General features: G+C 36.8%; 3 protein-coding genes across 6 annotated transcripts in view; 2 read left to right on the top strand and 1 right to left on the bottom strand.

Annotated features, from left to right (window-relative positions):
• The window catches only part of Arfip (ADP ribosylation factor interacting protein arfaptin), a 113,569-nt gene that overhangs the window by 57,886 nt on the left and 38,611 nt on the right, over positions 1 to 17,072 (bottom strand). Inside the window, exon 1 of one of the 3 annotated variants that reach the window (XM_081752619.1) lies at positions 2,099 to 2,210. The exons of 1 other annotated variant lie outside the window; for it this stretch is intronic. The gene's annotated coding sequence lies outside the window, so the exon portion shown is untranslated. Of the gene's footprint in view, positions 1 to 2,041; positions 2,211 to 17,072 lie in introns of those variants that run through there. One more of the 3 variants, XM_081752618.1, reaches the window with a different exon arrangement.
• Positions 2,213 to 15,974, top strand: Tim9b (Translocase of inner membrane 9b). 2 transcript variants are annotated; one of them, XM_081752624.1, is made up of 3 exons: positions 2,213 to 2,421; positions 9,761 to 9,856; positions 15,580 to 15,974. In XM_081752624.1, the coding sequence occupies exons 1-3, from the start codon at positions 2,395 to 2,397 to the stop codon at positions 15,775 to 15,777; spliced, it is 321 nt and encodes a 106-aa protein (XP_081608750.1). In that variant the 5' UTR covers positions 2,213 to 2,394; the 3' UTR covers positions 15,778 to 15,974. The 2 variants fall into 2 exon arrangements, with proteins under 2 accessions (XP_081608750.1, XP_081608751.1); XM_081752625.1 differs by having other exon boundaries at positions 2,218 to 2,361.
• Pstk (Phosphoseryl tRNA kinase) lies at positions 15,859 to 16,860 on the top strand. The gene has a single exon (XM_081752623.1). The coding sequence runs from the start codon at positions 15,859 to 15,861 to the stop codon at positions 16,855 to 16,857; it is 999 nt and encodes a 332-aa protein (XP_081608749.1). The 3' UTR covers positions 16,858 to 16,860.

Below are 17,072 nucleotides of genomic sequence, written 5' to 3'. Positions count from 1 at the left end.
TAGTTACTTACGAGGGCTGGAAAAGTTTTATTTTGGGAAATAACTATTCTCAAATATGTCTTTCAATGTACAAAAAATTATCAAAATCTGAAACCATGAAATTTTAAAATGCTTATAGTTTGGTCGATTTAAGATAGAATGGCCCAATATGAAATGGGAAGTGTGGTCTTCAATAAGTAATACTCCCTAAGAAAGACATAATGAATTGAAGTGTTTAGTGAAGGCAGTGTACAAAGCGATCATAGGAGTGTTTTTCCACTACTCTCGTTTATGCATATACCCACTGTCGCTAACGCATCCCTTCGCTGCCACTCGAGTTACTCTACTGCGCTCCTGCCCTGACCCGGTCACATAGCATTCGTGCTTTTTAGTGGGCACCTAACACAAGTTGGTTTGTGCTTTGAAGTTAATTCGTTTTATGTACTGCAGTTGCCATATGTGTACATGCTGTAGTTATACTCAGCTCTCCTAAAGTCACTCTGAACCCATTAATGCAACTCCTAGCTAAGAAACACTTTCTAAGACAATAAGAATACTTTTTATTTTCGAGAAGTTCATTCATAAATATAAATATCCCTTTGTGCGGCAACTTGGTATAGGAAAGAAGTATTTTTGTATGCATTTTGTAATTTTTGATGTCTGTGGAACATATATTTGATAGGAGGTTCCGCCCCCAATCAACCTCTAAAAGTTTATTTACATAATCCTATTGTAATGTGTTGTCTATAGTGTTGGTTGGAAACATGAGAAGGATTCATTGTCTTCGTTATTTGTCAATAGTGCGTAGTTTGTAACACTCAACAGCGGAAGGTAGCAAGGTAGGCTACCAATATTCAGCAGCATTACAATACAAATGAATATATATCTAGTGAAGGGTAAAGAAAACATGACAATAAATATTTGTTATTAACAGTGAACAACAGAAATAGAAAAAAAAAGAGTAATTCTAGGCAAGGTACATTAAAATAACAAATAAATAGTAATACGTCGAGAACAGGTTCATGTGGGTCTAAACCGGAGTCACCATCCGTGGAATATTAGCTATATACAGTATTTTTAAAGTATGCCCAATGGATAGTGCATCGATTTACGCACCGACACGTCAAGCCGGAACCCAGACCCATCGACTTCTAGTTAAGATTCGTTATTAGTATTAATTTTAACATTCAGATGCTGACACTCCTAATGAACAAACGACATATAGTATTTTGACTCCGTATAAGCAGGCGTCCATTCTAAGGCCAGTAAATAGTAAACATACCTTTCCAAACTTAACATCACGGTAGCAACATTATGAACAAGTTTTAAAAATATAACTCGGTAATAGTATACAACAGTGCCTCATGATCTGTGCGCGTGGATACTTCCTACTGTTGCACTACGTATAAAAATGATTTTATTACATTTAGAAGTAGTAAGAAGCATGCACGTGACATGCGATATGTGTTTCAAATCCCCCACATATACTCATACACTACGTACAAGGGCACATTATTATTCTTCGCATACCATAAAACACAACGAAACGCAACGCAAACCGACGTACATTTTATTTTATATTACTCAGTAATTAAATGAAAGTCGCATTTTTACCTCATTTTCAAGTTCCTATATTCTCAATGAATAATCCTTAAAAGACTGCACTTCGTGAGTCCTCGCTAAATGATGAGGCACTCTCGTATACTATATCCTATAACTCATAATATGTATTTCGACTGCCGAGTATTGTTAAAATAAAATGTACTAGTCAACTAAACGGAATGGTCATTAACACTACACTTGGGTCCAACATTTGAATCCAACTAGCACAAAGTGTACAAATAAAAAATATTAAGCTACAATACATCTTGTTAGAAACTTGGTACAAATTACTTCCGTAGATTAAACTAAAATTTTCTATTCTCCCAACCTGCTGACCTAAAAACTCATTTTCAAATAACGTTATTTTACTTGAAATATTTAAGACCCAGAAGTGTATTGGTAGCTATAAAAAGCAATGTTTACTAATAAGTATCACTTTCATTTTTCTTGTAACACTTACTTAATCTTTGTGGTCATTACAGATAAATCACAATTATTTACTAACTATACAGCTTACCCTTCTGTTTTCGTGACGTCATGCCACGCAATTTACGCTTCTGCAATTCATTACAGATGGCAGTCAAATTGCAAACAAATGAAGCGCGAAATGCACAATAGTAGTGCTTCTGCTCTTATTACGAAACGAAGTGTGAATAGACTGTGAACCGTGATGCATAAATTCAAAACGTGATTCTTAATATAAGTATTAGCAATTTAAAAATTGTGACTAAGTTAGTACAATAAAAGTTGTGAACAAAAATACTAGACGTTACAGTTTTAGTAAGTAATTTGAGGCATTCATGTGTTTTTGTGATGGACGATTACGCGACACTGAGAAATGTAAGCTGGGTTATTTTTCTGTATTATTTCGTATTTTAATATCTAACATTCAAATATGAATATCGCCCAGATTGATTATATGGATTCATATATAAATTCATGGAATATATACTTCTATCTGCATTCATTTTTGTACCTTCAGTAATTACCTTTGATATGTGCACTTGCATTCTCCGGTGCAGGTTAACTTTAAGAGGCCTTGTACAAAAGAACCACCCTGTGCTGCCACTAGAAAGCACGAATGCTATCTAACCGAGTCAAAGCAGGAGCGTAGTTTGCGGGCCGAGCGGTCGTATATGAGGATTGGGGAAGACCACTGGGTAAATGTTTAGTAATGGGAGGCCAACACTAAAGAAGACAGAAAACGGTTTGCCCTGCGGGGTTCTAACTCGCCTTCACTCTCTAACGCTTGCTCGGCAATACTGTCTGAATTAAATGTTATTAACCTAACCTAAGCGAATATGAATAGAATATCGAAAAAAAAAAAAAAAAAAAGAGTCGATCAAATTCTGGCCCTCCAAAGCTAAACAATAGCCAACCACTGCTTTCACTTTACAAAGATATGTGATTGGTTCCTTCACGTTCACTTACAAATCAGAAAAAAAAAAAGCTTTCATGTTACTATTTTCTACATCTTATCATTCTTTCGTGCTGACCATTTGTAACAACTTCAGAAATTCGTAAGAGCTTCACTAATACTTCAGTGGTTCCACTTCTTCACTCTTTACCTTCATATACCCTGAGTCACGTTCCTTCACTTTATACACAGTGGTCAATAGTTACATAAAGGAGAATATGTGCAACGTGTTATATTTTGATTTCTGTTCTATAATACGCGACAAAACATAACCAATTTTTTCCTCGAAGCTCAAGATCTAAGGGTTTACTTATCCTTACCATAAATCCTTCATTGTAACTAGATTCCGGCGTGGCCGCTCCAACTCAGGTAGAACTGTATAAAGCTCTCAGTATAACTAATCCCATTACGGTTATACATAGTAGCCCGAGCCCGTGCAGACCTCTAAACGCATTACCCCACAGAAATGAGTGCCATAAGTCCATTCCTTCTAAAGGCTGTTGCGCCAGGAATTTAGTTACCATTATTATTATTGCTAATAATAATATGTAATATTAGTAATAGGCTTAATAAAGATTCTGCCTGTTTATCTGCTCTGCTTGTAAGTATATTGTTTCTAGCTTTAAGATATAGTTATACAAGTAAATATATAATTGATCAGTTTCTTTCTAATGTGATTCGTCACGTGTATAAAAACTGGACAAACTACAAATTAGGATACTATACACAGGAAATTAATAATAATAGCTTTATTACTCAGATATTAACCTGCATACATTAATACATATGAGGATTTAGGTACTTAATAGAATGCTTTTTAGTCATTTCTTTTTTTTAAAGAAAAAAGTTTTAAATTGTCATTATAGACAGATGGCCTGTCGAATAATAATAATGTTTTCCCGGGACATTGAACAAAGTTATCGTGTCTTGCAAAATATTTTTGATGGAGACAAAGATCATGTTGTCATAGAAATAGATCAATCGTCCTCAGAAACTGATGAAAACGAAAACGAGGACATGTTTTGAACTCTTAAAGTGTTAAGTTCCAATTGTTTATTTTATCTATTTATGTGAGAATTTTCAAAATAATGTTCAACCAGGTCTGATATAGTGCTTTATGTGAGATTCGTGATGTTATTAACTATATTATTTGAATACCACTCATTCTAGCTTTGGAACTTCTTATATAAATTAAAAGACAAATTCTGACCAAAGCATATATTGACTAATAAATAATAGCGTTACAGTTTCGGCAGATTAATTTGCCGAAACTGTAACGCTATTATTTATTAGTTAATATATGCTTTGGTCAGAATTTGTCTTTTAATTGAAACTATATTATTATTATTATTATTATTATTATTATTATTATTATTATTATTATTATTATTATTATTATTATATTAATAGGAGAGAAAATTACTTGTTGAATGACCTGTATGTATTTTATCCCTATTTTAAATGGTTATTCTGGTTTTATGTATCTGCTTATTAGTTTGCAACGCTCAGAAAGAATAGTTCGAGACTTCATTGTTTACCCTGGCGTCAGGGAGAGCGGCTAAGCTTTTGTAATACCGGCAACATCCAACTGGTTGACAAACCGCACGTGGCCGCTAACAACCATATGACAATTTTACTGCTGATAAGAAAACTTGGTTTAGCTTTGAAAACCACTATACGTATAAATCCGGATGTGTCGAACGTAACAACAGATCGTACATCCATTTTTCACATACTTATGTATTATAATATTACTAATTTTTCCGTAAATTTTAGAAATTGTCCATGTATATTACTTACTGTATGGGCAAATACGTGCATACCAGGTTCGATTTTCATTAATGTATTTTCACATACATACGCATTTCAGATAAGAATACGCCATATTTTTATTATTTACACAATACCGTACTCTATTAAGATATTATTACAAATTTCTTTTGAAAATTTTACAAATCTGTGGATCCGTATAATCAATCTGCATCATATATATATGGGTTACCTTTACAATGCCCGTTCCAGCTGATATACCTACTGATACTCGCTCAGAAATGAGAAATTACACACTGTTGCTTTTATGAAAATGGATCAGAACTTCCCTAACCTTAAGCTAAGTTGTTCCTACCCCTACCCTACTTGTCGATCCGCAGCTGGAGCGTTTACTGCAAAGTTTACCCATAAATATCAGTGATTAATAAACAGTAAATATATTTAAAGTAGATAGTGGACAATTAAAACTATCAGGGCATAAATGTGCAAATCTGACGAGTAAAATCTTTTCACGAAAAAAAGAGTAATACTACGGAATTAATTTGGGTCAACTTTACAACGCCTGCCCCAGATAGTATCCTTACATAGACACGAGAAGTAGCACTAGATTGATTTTTACAGAAAGGGTCAGCGTTGGATGGTTTAAACCAAAAAACAAAAAATATTAGTAAAAAGTGTAAGTGTTCGTAAACTCTTGATAAACACACACATGGGCGGCGATTAGGGGGGGCAAAAGGGAGTAGTTGTCCCCTCACTTTCTTGAAATAATTCTTAGGATGGCGAGCACCAAACTAGTGTAAATTACTCTTATAGTAACTCTTACTTCTTTAGTCTGGACTACTTTAGTAAATTACTTCCGTAGTAATATATTCTTTTAATAACTGTTGGAGAGCTCAATTACTATTTACTTCTTTAGTTGTAACTAAAGTAGTAACGCCTTTTTACTAAAGAAGTAAGCCATTTCTGCATACTGCTGGCACGTGCATTTCGTTTCCTATTGGGAGCTGAAGCTTATCAGAAGATGCGCCCATGAAAAAAGGCAGAGAACATGCGGTTGTAGTGAAGAACAGCAAGTTGTTGGGAAAAGCAGATGAGCTTCATTCGTTAAAAATGCGTTTAATACGAGAGGAATGTAATACAAAAATGTTGTTAATTGAAAGACAAAGAGAAATCGTGGAAGAAGAGCATAACCTTAAAATGAAAGTTATGAATAAGAACGAATTCAAGAACGAAATGGAAGAGACTTCAGGTTCCGGTTCTTCAGGCAATGTGCTCCAGAAAGTTATGATTTAATAAATGAATGTGAATATATTTTATATGTATGAAACATATTCTGTTTGCTTGATATATTTTCGAATGGTTAATATATTCTTGTTTTTCACATGACATAATATTTGTGTTTAAGCATCAGTACATTTAATTTTTCTAATTACCACATTCTAATATTTATTTGTATAAGCGAAGTTATAAAAGTAGACATCTTATTTTTCTTAGAAATAATCAAAATATCTTTATTATATAACTCTGTGTACTGAAGAGAGAAATAAAATGAAAATCTTAATCCCCTAATTGCAAAATAAAGAAGAAAGAAAGAAAAGAAAGAAAAAGAGAAACTAACTAAAATTATACATAAATAAAATGGGTGACATTTCACTGCAGTAGTGACGATCCAGTGCCTTATCTATTCATTTAAGAAGGAAAAGTATTTATACTAATTTATTATTTTACTAGCAAATTAGATACAATTTTAATTAAGATAATTAACATAATAGACCTTCTGAGTTGATTGATTTTTTAGTTTAGCGTCCCGTTCAGCAGCGAGGGGGATTGCCCCTCGGAAGCGCTCTGAGAGTTTTCTCCGGGAGGAGACGAAAATAATGCTTCTATAATATAATAATACCATGTAAAAATAATATGATCCCCTTCGAATACTAAGTGTTCCCTCCGGGACATTTTTTCTGAAAGAAACACTGCACAGCATCAGGGTGAAACAAACCTACTTCTGTTCCAAAGTTGTGCAGAACTGCAGTATCCTCAATAACATTCCCACATATGTTTTGCTTATATCTCATTGTTTTAGTGAGAATTTGGAAACGGTTCTTCCAAACACCGAATGTACGTTCTATTACACATCTTGTAACAACATGGGCTTTATTGTAGCGCCCTACGACTCTTGTATGAGGTCGAAACATAGGAGTCATAAGATGTTTGGAGAGAGCATATGCACTATCTCCAACAAGCAACCCATTTGTTCGTTTTCCTATTCTGGAGGAATTCTACTATTGTCTCAAATGCGTGCATCATGAGTGGAACTCAGCCAGTGGCTTACCACGTTCAAAATCTTCATATTGGTATCAGAAATGATTTGTGTATTGATAAAAAAGAAATTCTTGCAATTTCTGTATAATTCTGCTTGTGCTCCAAAAGGACAAAGTATAGGTATAGGTACACATCCCATGCCTCCTATGACATTCGGGAATCAACCAATTCGATAGAATTACCTTTTTTTCCTTGATATATATATAGTGGCGGATCCAGGATATGATCAAGGGAGGGACTAAACCATAGTTTGCCGTTTTATGCAGTGTAAAGCAGGATTGTAGCCCATTTTATCCAGGGTAAAATGGGCTTCAATCCTGCTTATATTGCATAAAACGGCAAACTATGGTTTAGCCCCTCCCTTGATCATATCCTGGATTCGCCATTATATATACAGTATATATATCAAGGAAAAAAGTGAATTCTATCGAATTGGTTGATTCCCGAATGTCATAGGGGTCATGGATTGTGTACCTATATATTTGTTCTGTGGCGTGGACACACACACAGTGGCTTTAAGGCAATTGAAATGTCTATCACACTGTTAAAAGCTCTTCCAGCAGTATTACGATGTATGTTAATGAGATCCCCTGCTAAGATTTGATAAGTACCAGTGCGAAGGATTCGCAATCTACAAAGAAGTTGCAGCCTAGAAGACAAAGCACGGTTCCTGTCAGAATTATGCTGCAGTAACGGCTCCAACATATCAGGCAGCCGTTCAAAAGATTCCTTAAGCAACCCAAAACGCTCTTTGAAATCAATATCACTGTACATTGCAAATAGGTCTCTTCTCTCCATTAAAACTCTCATTCTTGGGATGTCTACTTCTTCTTCCATCTCCATATATTCTTCATAGTCCTACTACTGCTTAGGAGTAAATTTTGGCCTTATTTACTCCTTAAGTTACTAATGTAGTAGCGTACTCTTTGATGGTGCTCTCCACCAGTTTTGGAGTAAATAAATTTACTACAGTAGTAAACGAAAAATTTACTCCTTTAGTTCAGTACTCTCGACTGGAAGTCGCCGATTTCCTTCTCTTTTAGTAACTTACTACTTTAGTTTCACTTGCTCTCGGTTGGTGCTTGCCACCCTTAATGTATATAATTTAACTTGGAAATGTAAAGTTTTGTATGTATTACTGGTTCATAGAAAAAAAAAATGGTGCCATATAATATTTGGCGTGAGCTGTTGCAGGAGTACGTATTGGTTATTTGTTTTCCCGTGGAGTTAAAAAAGCTACAGGAATTGCGTTTTAATTGGAATTCAAAGCAATTAATATTGCAATTGCGTATTTCTTTCAATGTCGTAGATATACTTGTAGTAATTACTGTCTTTCATTTTCTAAGAGTAATAACATACATTTAATAGCATGTGGGAATCTGTCTGTGTGCGACCTGGAGACCAGACGAGTGCACCGAGTTCCCAAATTTTGGTCAGGGGTACCTTGGTCGTAGCCCCAGACTAGGACGAAGCATTTTTTCAAAATTCGATCCAGGGGGGTCTCAGGAGGAGAGTTTACCGTGAGGAGGAGAGGGTCCTATGATCGACGTGTTCCATATGCCACACCACACCATGATATAAGCAGGGGTAACCCTCTTGCAGGGATTGATGGCATGTGGGTTTGCATCCAACCAATAGCACATGTTCTGGCGATTCACTTCCCCATCCAAATAAAAGTTTGCCTCGTCTGTGAAGAGAACGCTGGCTGGAAAAATGCGGGTCTCGGTCTATTGTGACAAAGTCCAATTGGCGAATTTCATGCGCCGGTGTGGATCATCCTCTGAAAGGTTGACTGGATAAGCTGCAGCTTGAAGGGTTGCCACTTGTTCATAGGGAGAATCCTCATCACGGAAGCACGTGGTACGCCTGTTATCGCTGATAGTTGTCTTGTGTTGCGCTTCGGACTTTTCACACTCGCAGCAAGCACCATTGTGGATGTTTTCTCATCTGTCCGGTTCGTGGGGGTCTGTTGGCAACAGTACCAGTTACATTGAATTTCCTAATGAAGTAGCTAACGGTGTTGTGGCTTATTGCAGGTCGTTCGGGGTGGCGCGCGTCGAAGTCCTGGGCAATCACACGACTGCTGCTTTCCCCAGACATTAGGATGATCTCAATTCTTTCCTGCTTCGTCAGTGCCATCTCGCTCTACCTGCAAGGAAACAGAAAACCGTCAACTTTGGGGCATCTTAACTTTTGAACGCCTCATGATAACGCATTTGTGCTTGCGGGACTCAATTTCCCTGCAAAAAGTAGTGTTAATTGATGTTCACATGCCTACCTTCCCATTTGAAAAAAAGTAATCTGGATCCAAGATAGCTACCATTCACCACGCATGTATCAATCGGTAGCTCCTTTACCCAGGTCCGTCCTCCGCTAGTCAGATTTGCTTTTATCGTGTTTGTTTCCAAAATAATTCACTATACTAAGACGTATGGATCACCCTGTATATTTTAATTTTTAGACGTCACGGACCCTCTGGCTAAGTCCCGCGGACTCCACTTTGAGCACTACTGCTCTAGACAACAGAACATGTTAGAATTTCAATTCACTTTTGCAGTTTTTCACCAAAATTAGACGGAGAAAATCGGGTCTAGCTTTGAGTGACATCATCTATATGTATTACTTTTTTAAAATTTGAAATATAACTAAAATTGTATTTTCTATTTATTCCAGTTTCGCGACTTTCTGCAGCTGTACAATCGGATGTCGGAATTATGTTTTGTAAATTGTGTTTACAATATGAGTAGTCGAAGTCTAACTGAAGAAGAGGTAAGCAACGCTAGATTTTCGCAAAATTTGAAAGAAAACTTGTTTTACTAAAATTTTTATTCGTATTTTCTTAAAAATATCAGTTGTTCAGTATGTTCGGGAAAATATGGAAATATGTACTTGTTTAACAGTAATTTCTGTAGAACTTAAGCAAAGACTAATAAAAAAAATGTTTCGAACAGAGTCTTTCTCCATATTATGGGAAAGTAAGGAAAATTTTTGATTTATTTATGCATTTTAATGAATTCTTTCCTCAACTACCAAGTTTGCTTCCATTTAGTAGATTCTAAGTTAATTGAAGCACTTTGTACCATACAGGACTTGTGAGTCTTATGGTCGATCCGAGACCTGAAGTCTTGGTTGATTTTCGAAGCATCCTTTCCGTAATGAGTACTCTCCTGTTTTAATGTAACTATATTTATTAATTTATTCATGTAAGTGTTGAAGTTTTGTTGAAACAAGTTACCACCAATGGAAAGAATTAAAGTTTGGTAAATTAGAAATTTGCTTGTAAATGATATAATTTGTAGATCATTAAGATGTATATTTAATATAGAAAAGGAACTAATCCTGCATCCGGTACCTTTTTATCCCTGTTAAATACTCAATATTCGATATTTCAGTCCGCGGTGGAGCCATGATCGTGAACATTCCTAGAAGATTTTATTCAGCTGTGTTAACGAAACACTCCAAGTGTCCACAAAGCACTAAAAAGTATTTAACATTTAACAGTTCGAATTCTGTCTGCTCATTGTTAAGATGTATTCTAGAGATTTATGTTGTTAAATGTTTGTTTTCACTTCTCACTACTTGTTTCAGGTATATGCACTATGCCCTTAGAATGATCCATTCAAATTTGACAGTGGTAGAGCGTTCACCTCTGTGCACGGAGTCCCTAGTTCGATTCCAGCTCGCGCCAAGTGAACTTAGTGGTGAACAAACACCATGTGCGTGCATTTTCTTTGGGTTCTCCCATTTCCTCCCACTTTTTATATTACACTATTCCATTCATTTATCATCATCATCGTCTTCTTTAGCCTAGCCGGCATAACCGTGTAAGATTTCATTTAATTTCATTTCAAGCCTGTTCACCTGCTATTACATTCCATAATATGTGATTTAACGTAAAAGTTTAGCATTGGGGACAACAGTTTTCCTTATGGCTAGGAGAGAAATGTTGTTAGTGATCAAAGAGAAAGGTTTACCTAAAAAGTTTTTCGTTTTTTTTTTTAAAAAAAAAACTTTTTAAGCGGAAAGAAGATTGCATATAATTTTTGATGAAAAATTGGGAGTAGATTGACGGTTTTAGGATGTCTAGAAGAGATATAACAGACCGCTCCGATTTCTAGGGAAGACGAATCAGTTATTAAATTGTGTTCTGTGTTCTTTGTGGAATAGAAAGCAAGTACTGGTGGTGAAGTGAGAAGGTGCCTCATTTTGTTGAAGGCGAGATTTCTTTCTGGTGTCCATTTCAACTTGCGATTTCCGTCAGATGAACAAACTTGAATAGATCATTCTAAGGGAGTAACGTTTATAGTAAAACAAGTAGTGAGAAGTGAAAATACGAGGGCATACCGAAAGTCGTGAGCAACATTTTTTTCACAACCATAATCTTTATTTGTAAGTGAAACCAAATATATTATCCCAATCTACAGACAGTTTCTTTCACTTTTCCACATAGTCTCCGTTTTTTCGCACACATTTTCTCCATCATTCTACAAGTTTGAAAATACCCCTGCGATAGAATTCCGTTCCAGCTGTCCGTAGATACTGACTCATTGCTTGCTGAATATCCTCTAGTGTCTCGTAGCGATGGCCTCGCATTTGTTCTTTTACAAATCTGAAAAGATGGTAGTCGGAGGATGCCATGTCGGGGCTGTAGGGAGGATGTGTTCCCCTCAGAAATCTGCTGATCTGCTCCATATACATCATCGTCTTGTGCAGTATACGAATGCGCATTATCTTGTTGAAGGATTATCTTCTTTCCAGGACGTTTATCACGCAAGGCACGACGGAGTTTCAAAAGTGTCTGTGGGGCGTGGTGGCTCAGTAGTAGAACGTTCACCTCCGCTGCTTGGGGTCCCTGGTTCGATCCCAGCTCGCGCCGTGTGGACTTTGTGGTGGACAAACACCGTGCTCGTGGATTTTCTCGGGGTTCTTCCGTTTCCTCCCATTTTCTTCATTCCACCATTTCATTCATTTCTCATCATCACCATCTCCTTTAGCCTAACCGGCATAACCGTGAGATAAAACGCAAAGATTTCATTTCAAAAATGTTTGGATGTAACGGGCAGAATTTATGGTTTGTCGAGTCTCAAGAAAGTCAACCAGAATGCAACCTGTTTATCTCAGAAGACGCTCCCTATAACTTGCCTATCGAATGCACTGTCTTCGCTTTCTTCTTCGGTGGCGAATTCAAGTGGTGCTATTTCATACTCTGTCGTTTTGTTTCAGGTTCATAATGATGAAACTATCTTTCATCTCCAGTCACAATACCCGCCAAAAAGTCATCACCTTCATATCGAAATCTCTGAAGAAGTGTTTGGGCAGTGGTTACTCTCTGACGTTTGTGGTCCTCGGTTAATAAACGTGGGACCCAACGAGCAGAAACCTTCAGATAACCTAAGGTGTAAATCATTTCTTTCACCGCATTATGTCTCTCACCAAGTTTTGCAGAGACTTCATTCACAGTGATACGCCTATCTCCCCTAATCAGCTCATCAACCCTTACTTTGTTGTGTTCCGTGGAGGCAGTCCGAGGGCACCCGCTGCAAGGCTCATCTTCGATACTCGTGTTTCTATCCTTAAAATGTTTTACCCAGCTCCTAACACTGCTGGCACCCGTGTACACATCTCCATTGGCACATTGGCACGCTGCAGTCTGCGGTGAATTTCAGAAGCGGATTGGTCCTCTTTAACAAGGAATTCAATCACAGCACGCTGTCGAAACGAAACATCGCTGCCCGCCATTTTGGAAGTGCTGCCTGTGGTCACTTGCTAGCAACAAACAGCGTCAACGTCTGGAAAGAAAGAAAGGAAGGTCTGTAGATTGAGATGATCTGCTTGGTTTCACATACAACTAAAGATTATAGTTGTGAAAACATGTTGCTCACGACGTTCAGTATGCCCCTCGTACTCAATTTTTAAATTTACGTTGTATATAGTTGGTTGATAGTTGGATTAAACAGGGCCCCTTTCAACACCATGAACCTGTGAGACTGTATATAGTTACTCGTACTAAAAGAGTAGTTAAATTTTATATGAACTGACTATCAAATATTAGTTTCAGATTTATTCAATTGTGATTATTTCGGTGTGTGTATCGTTTGTGAGTGGAAATGCTCAAGTGAGTAATATGAATAATATGTTTGGCTTCCAATACAGAATAAAGTAGGAAAAAATACACAAACCATCGGATTAAAATTAGTTTCGTGTAAATAGACATTAGGGTTCTCCAACGACAAAATTTTTCACAACGTAGTTTGTCAAACAGCGTAGGTTAGCACTATTTGCACTGATGATGGCGTTAGGCTAACATTAAAACCGTCTCTGAAATTATTATTATTTTGGACGCTTTAGGTAAGGTTAGTGATCTTCTTGACTTGTTTGTGTCTTTGGCACCCAAGGAGTGTCTGCTAAGAATCCTTTAGAAGCCAAGAATTACGCCATGGTATTTTCACGATTGGACTTAGTACATTTACACTAATACCATTCTGTCGTATTTGTAGCCTAGACATAATACAGGGTGTATCAAAACAATCTTTACAACTTTGAAAACTCATATTGATTTATTTATTTAGCTAACAGACATGGTTTTGGTCGTTTTGTAGCAAAATACTTCAAGTGTTTTTACCTTATACCTAAGAGGTTCAATGTGTCCATTCCATGTGGCACACGTCCCATCTGAAGTCGATTTTTTGCCAGACCCGCTGCAGCATGTCAGGTGTGAACTTGTTCAATTGCGAGGAAAATCCGAGCTCAGAGCTCTGGTAGAGAAGGTGGTATGGGTGGAACAAATACTGCCCAGACAGCATATTTGCTTGCCGCAAGCTTGCCTGCCGCTTTTATTTGATTTTATTTCGCTTTGGCTTATACACAAAAGCTTATTTCTGCTTAGCGCAAGCTGTAGTGCGGGCAACCCACGTTTCACTTGCGAGACGCTTTTCTTTAGATTGAAGTAAAAAGCCAGCGCGCGTTCGATTTTCAGTTGTTCTCAAAAACCACGTGACGCTGACCTCTTAACTTTCGGCAACAAAGTAGTGTTCGCGTTGTTGGCGTCTTGATAGCATTCAGCTTGAATAAAGGACAAACTTAATTATTTTTTTTTAATTGTGCCGTCTAGTACTGTAGTCCCACGTACCTATAATGTCGCTCTTTATTTCCTCATATTTCGGTAACCATGAGGCATAACGAATTGTAGTATTTATGTATAAAGCATAAATGTGAACATAGATGGCAGCAGGTTTGAGCCTACTTATTTCGCAAAAGAATACAGAACTGTTGGAGATATTTTAATATAAACTTCAAGTTTAACTTACAGTATAAACTTTATCTGAACGCTGTGTTTAAAGTATAAACATTTTTCTGCGTTTTTATATAAAAAGGTAGAAATTTCAAGTACTCGCTGCTAATATAGCAACATATTAGATATTTGTAAGAAGCAACGGCGCGTTGCTTGTCACAGCTAAAACGTAACAATTATGCTTATTTTGATGTTTTGCAGAAGCGGATCGGAGACTTGGGTGTTTTCACGGTTTGCATTTGTTTCAATAATTGGGAAGTTGAGGGGACAATATATTGTAGCATAGATTTAGTCACACGGTTAAATTATGCTGATTTCATACTGTTTTATCTAAATTCGCTTACTGCAAGCTTCCATATAACTTGTTTGGCGTGTGTTTCGCTTGCAATAAGCTTATTAAAGCTTGCCATTGATGAGAATACGCTTATAATTGGCTTGCGTTTGAGATAATTTGACTTGTGTTTAACTTGTGAAGACTAGCTTGCCACAAGCTTGCATAGTATAGCTTGCGGCAAGCTAATTGACCTTGCGACAGCAAGTTTGTGGCAACTTGCAGCAAGTTTAAATTGCTGTCTGGGCGTGTTCTTGATGACTCCCCCCCCAAAAAAAAAAAAATCAAGAGGTTCTCCCAGATTTGGATTCTTCAAACCAAAACACACAGCTAGCACGCTCGGGACCAGTAAAGGCAGCCATCTTTGCTCCAACTGCCGGTAGCGCTTCCGGTGGCTTGTTTCTGAACTGGTGTACTACGTGAGTCAAAACTTGATGTATTTTGCTGCAAAATGACACCTAAAGCGAAGTAGCTCAAGTAGTAGAGCGTTGGCTTCGTATTCGGGAGGTCGTGGGTTCGAATCCCGCTGCCGACCATTCTGACTGAGGTTTTCCAAGGTTTCCCCTCAGTCCTACCAGGCAAATGCCGGGATGGTACCAACTGAAACAGGCCCTGGCCGATACCTTCCCAAATCCTCTCCATTGTTATTGTTGTTGTTGGATATCCAATGTAAAATGGCCTCTGGGCTGTATCTGGTGATTGTTAAATAAATAAAATAAACCATGTCTGTAAGATAAATGAATAAATCAATGATTTTTCAAAGTGTAAAGTCCTTTTTAATACATCCTATATTATCTAAGAATTGTTGTGTATTTAGGGTATCCATACTATTCTTTTTTTTTTCATTCTAATTTTTTTTTTCTGTTGCAGGCAAGATGTGTTGAGTTGTGTTCTAGTAAATTTGTAAATGTGAATCACAAAATAATGTCCGTATACATGGAGGTCCAGCCTCAAATAGTGAACAAAAGGATTGAGGAGATGAATCTACAAGAAGAAGCGCAACGAAAGGCGGCTGAGCAACTAGTAGTGAAGGAAGAAAATAAGGCATCTGCCAATGCACAAACATGAGAACAACATCATTTCTGGACATTCTTTTGTAATATGTAAAAGAAAAAAAATACAAATACAGCTAATTTTGTTGGGTTCATAATGAGGAAAATTTGTCTCGGAGTTTTGATTGGTTTACCAGCCAGCGGGAAAAGTTCTTTGAGAACGCTGTTAACGGAATCATCACGAGAGTTACTTATTTTGCCTGTAATTTATGATGATTTCATTCCATTAGAACTGCAAGAGGAACTTAGTCTTCAGAACTCAGAAACTAGTGATACCTGGAAGGATGCACGCAAAAGTATAGTTTATTCAGTAGAGTTTGCAATTTGTCGTGTTTTAGAAAAAGATCCCAATTTTAAGGAGTTCCCTTGTACAGAAACAGCATTAAAATTGGTTAATTTGTGGCAGGATATATTAGTCAAAAGAGAGTCCGTTTATGGGAAGGATACTAATGTTATTATAATTATTGATGATAATATGTATTACCGGAGCATGAGATATGAGTACTATCAGCTAGCCAGAAAATACAGTGTAGGTTTTTGTCAGTTATTTCTGGAGTGCTCGGTCAGTGACGCGATTAAACGTAATCAAACTCGAGCCAACAGTGTTCCAGAAAGTGTGATACACTTAATGCATAAGAGACTCGAACCACCGAATCCTGTGCAATATAAATGGGAACAATACTCCTTAACTATTACATCAAAAGATGATATTTCTTCTAAACTTGGTGAGCTTTTCAATGCGGCCTTATCCAATCCTGTATCACCACTAGATGATTCCAGTGAACATAAAGCTGAATCAAGGATTGTGAATTTAACAAATGTAGTCCATCAAGTAGATGTGGCGTTGCGAAAACTAATTAGCACCGAGATAAAAGAGCGCAAAAGCTCATTAAACAAGCAGCAGTTGGCAAATTTGGCGAAAATTTTAAATGAAAAGAAAACCCATATGTTAGAAAGTATTAGGAATGGAACTTTGTTATTGCCAGATGATGTAGTAGAAGCTATTGAAAATCAATATGATCACTCTGTTAATGATTTGAATAGCTACCTTGTTAATGTATTTCTAGTTGATGAAGAATTAAAATTTTCTAATTAAATATTTACTTTTGTTTATTTACGTTGTTACAACTAGCCACCCTAGTTTCATTTAAAAAAAATATATTATCTACTAGATTGTACTAGAGTTGTATACTTATACAGTGGCGGCTCGTGACCCAGTTAAATAGCTGCCCAACACTCATTAATTTAGATCCAGTCTCTTTCCATTATACCATATATATATAGGGTGTTTCAAAACAACACCGACAACGT

This window comes from Thermobia domestica, chromosome 3 (assembly GCF_964235325.1).
Source record: "Thermobia domestica chromosome 3, izTheDome1.hap1.1, whole genome shotgun sequence".
In the NCBI taxonomy this organism is placed as follows: domain Eukaryota; kingdom Metazoa; phylum Arthropoda; class Insecta; order Zygentoma; family Lepismatidae; genus Thermobia; species Thermobia domestica.
Note: the sequence above shows the minus strand (reverse complement) of the source record. Positions and strands in the feature narration are given on the sequence as shown.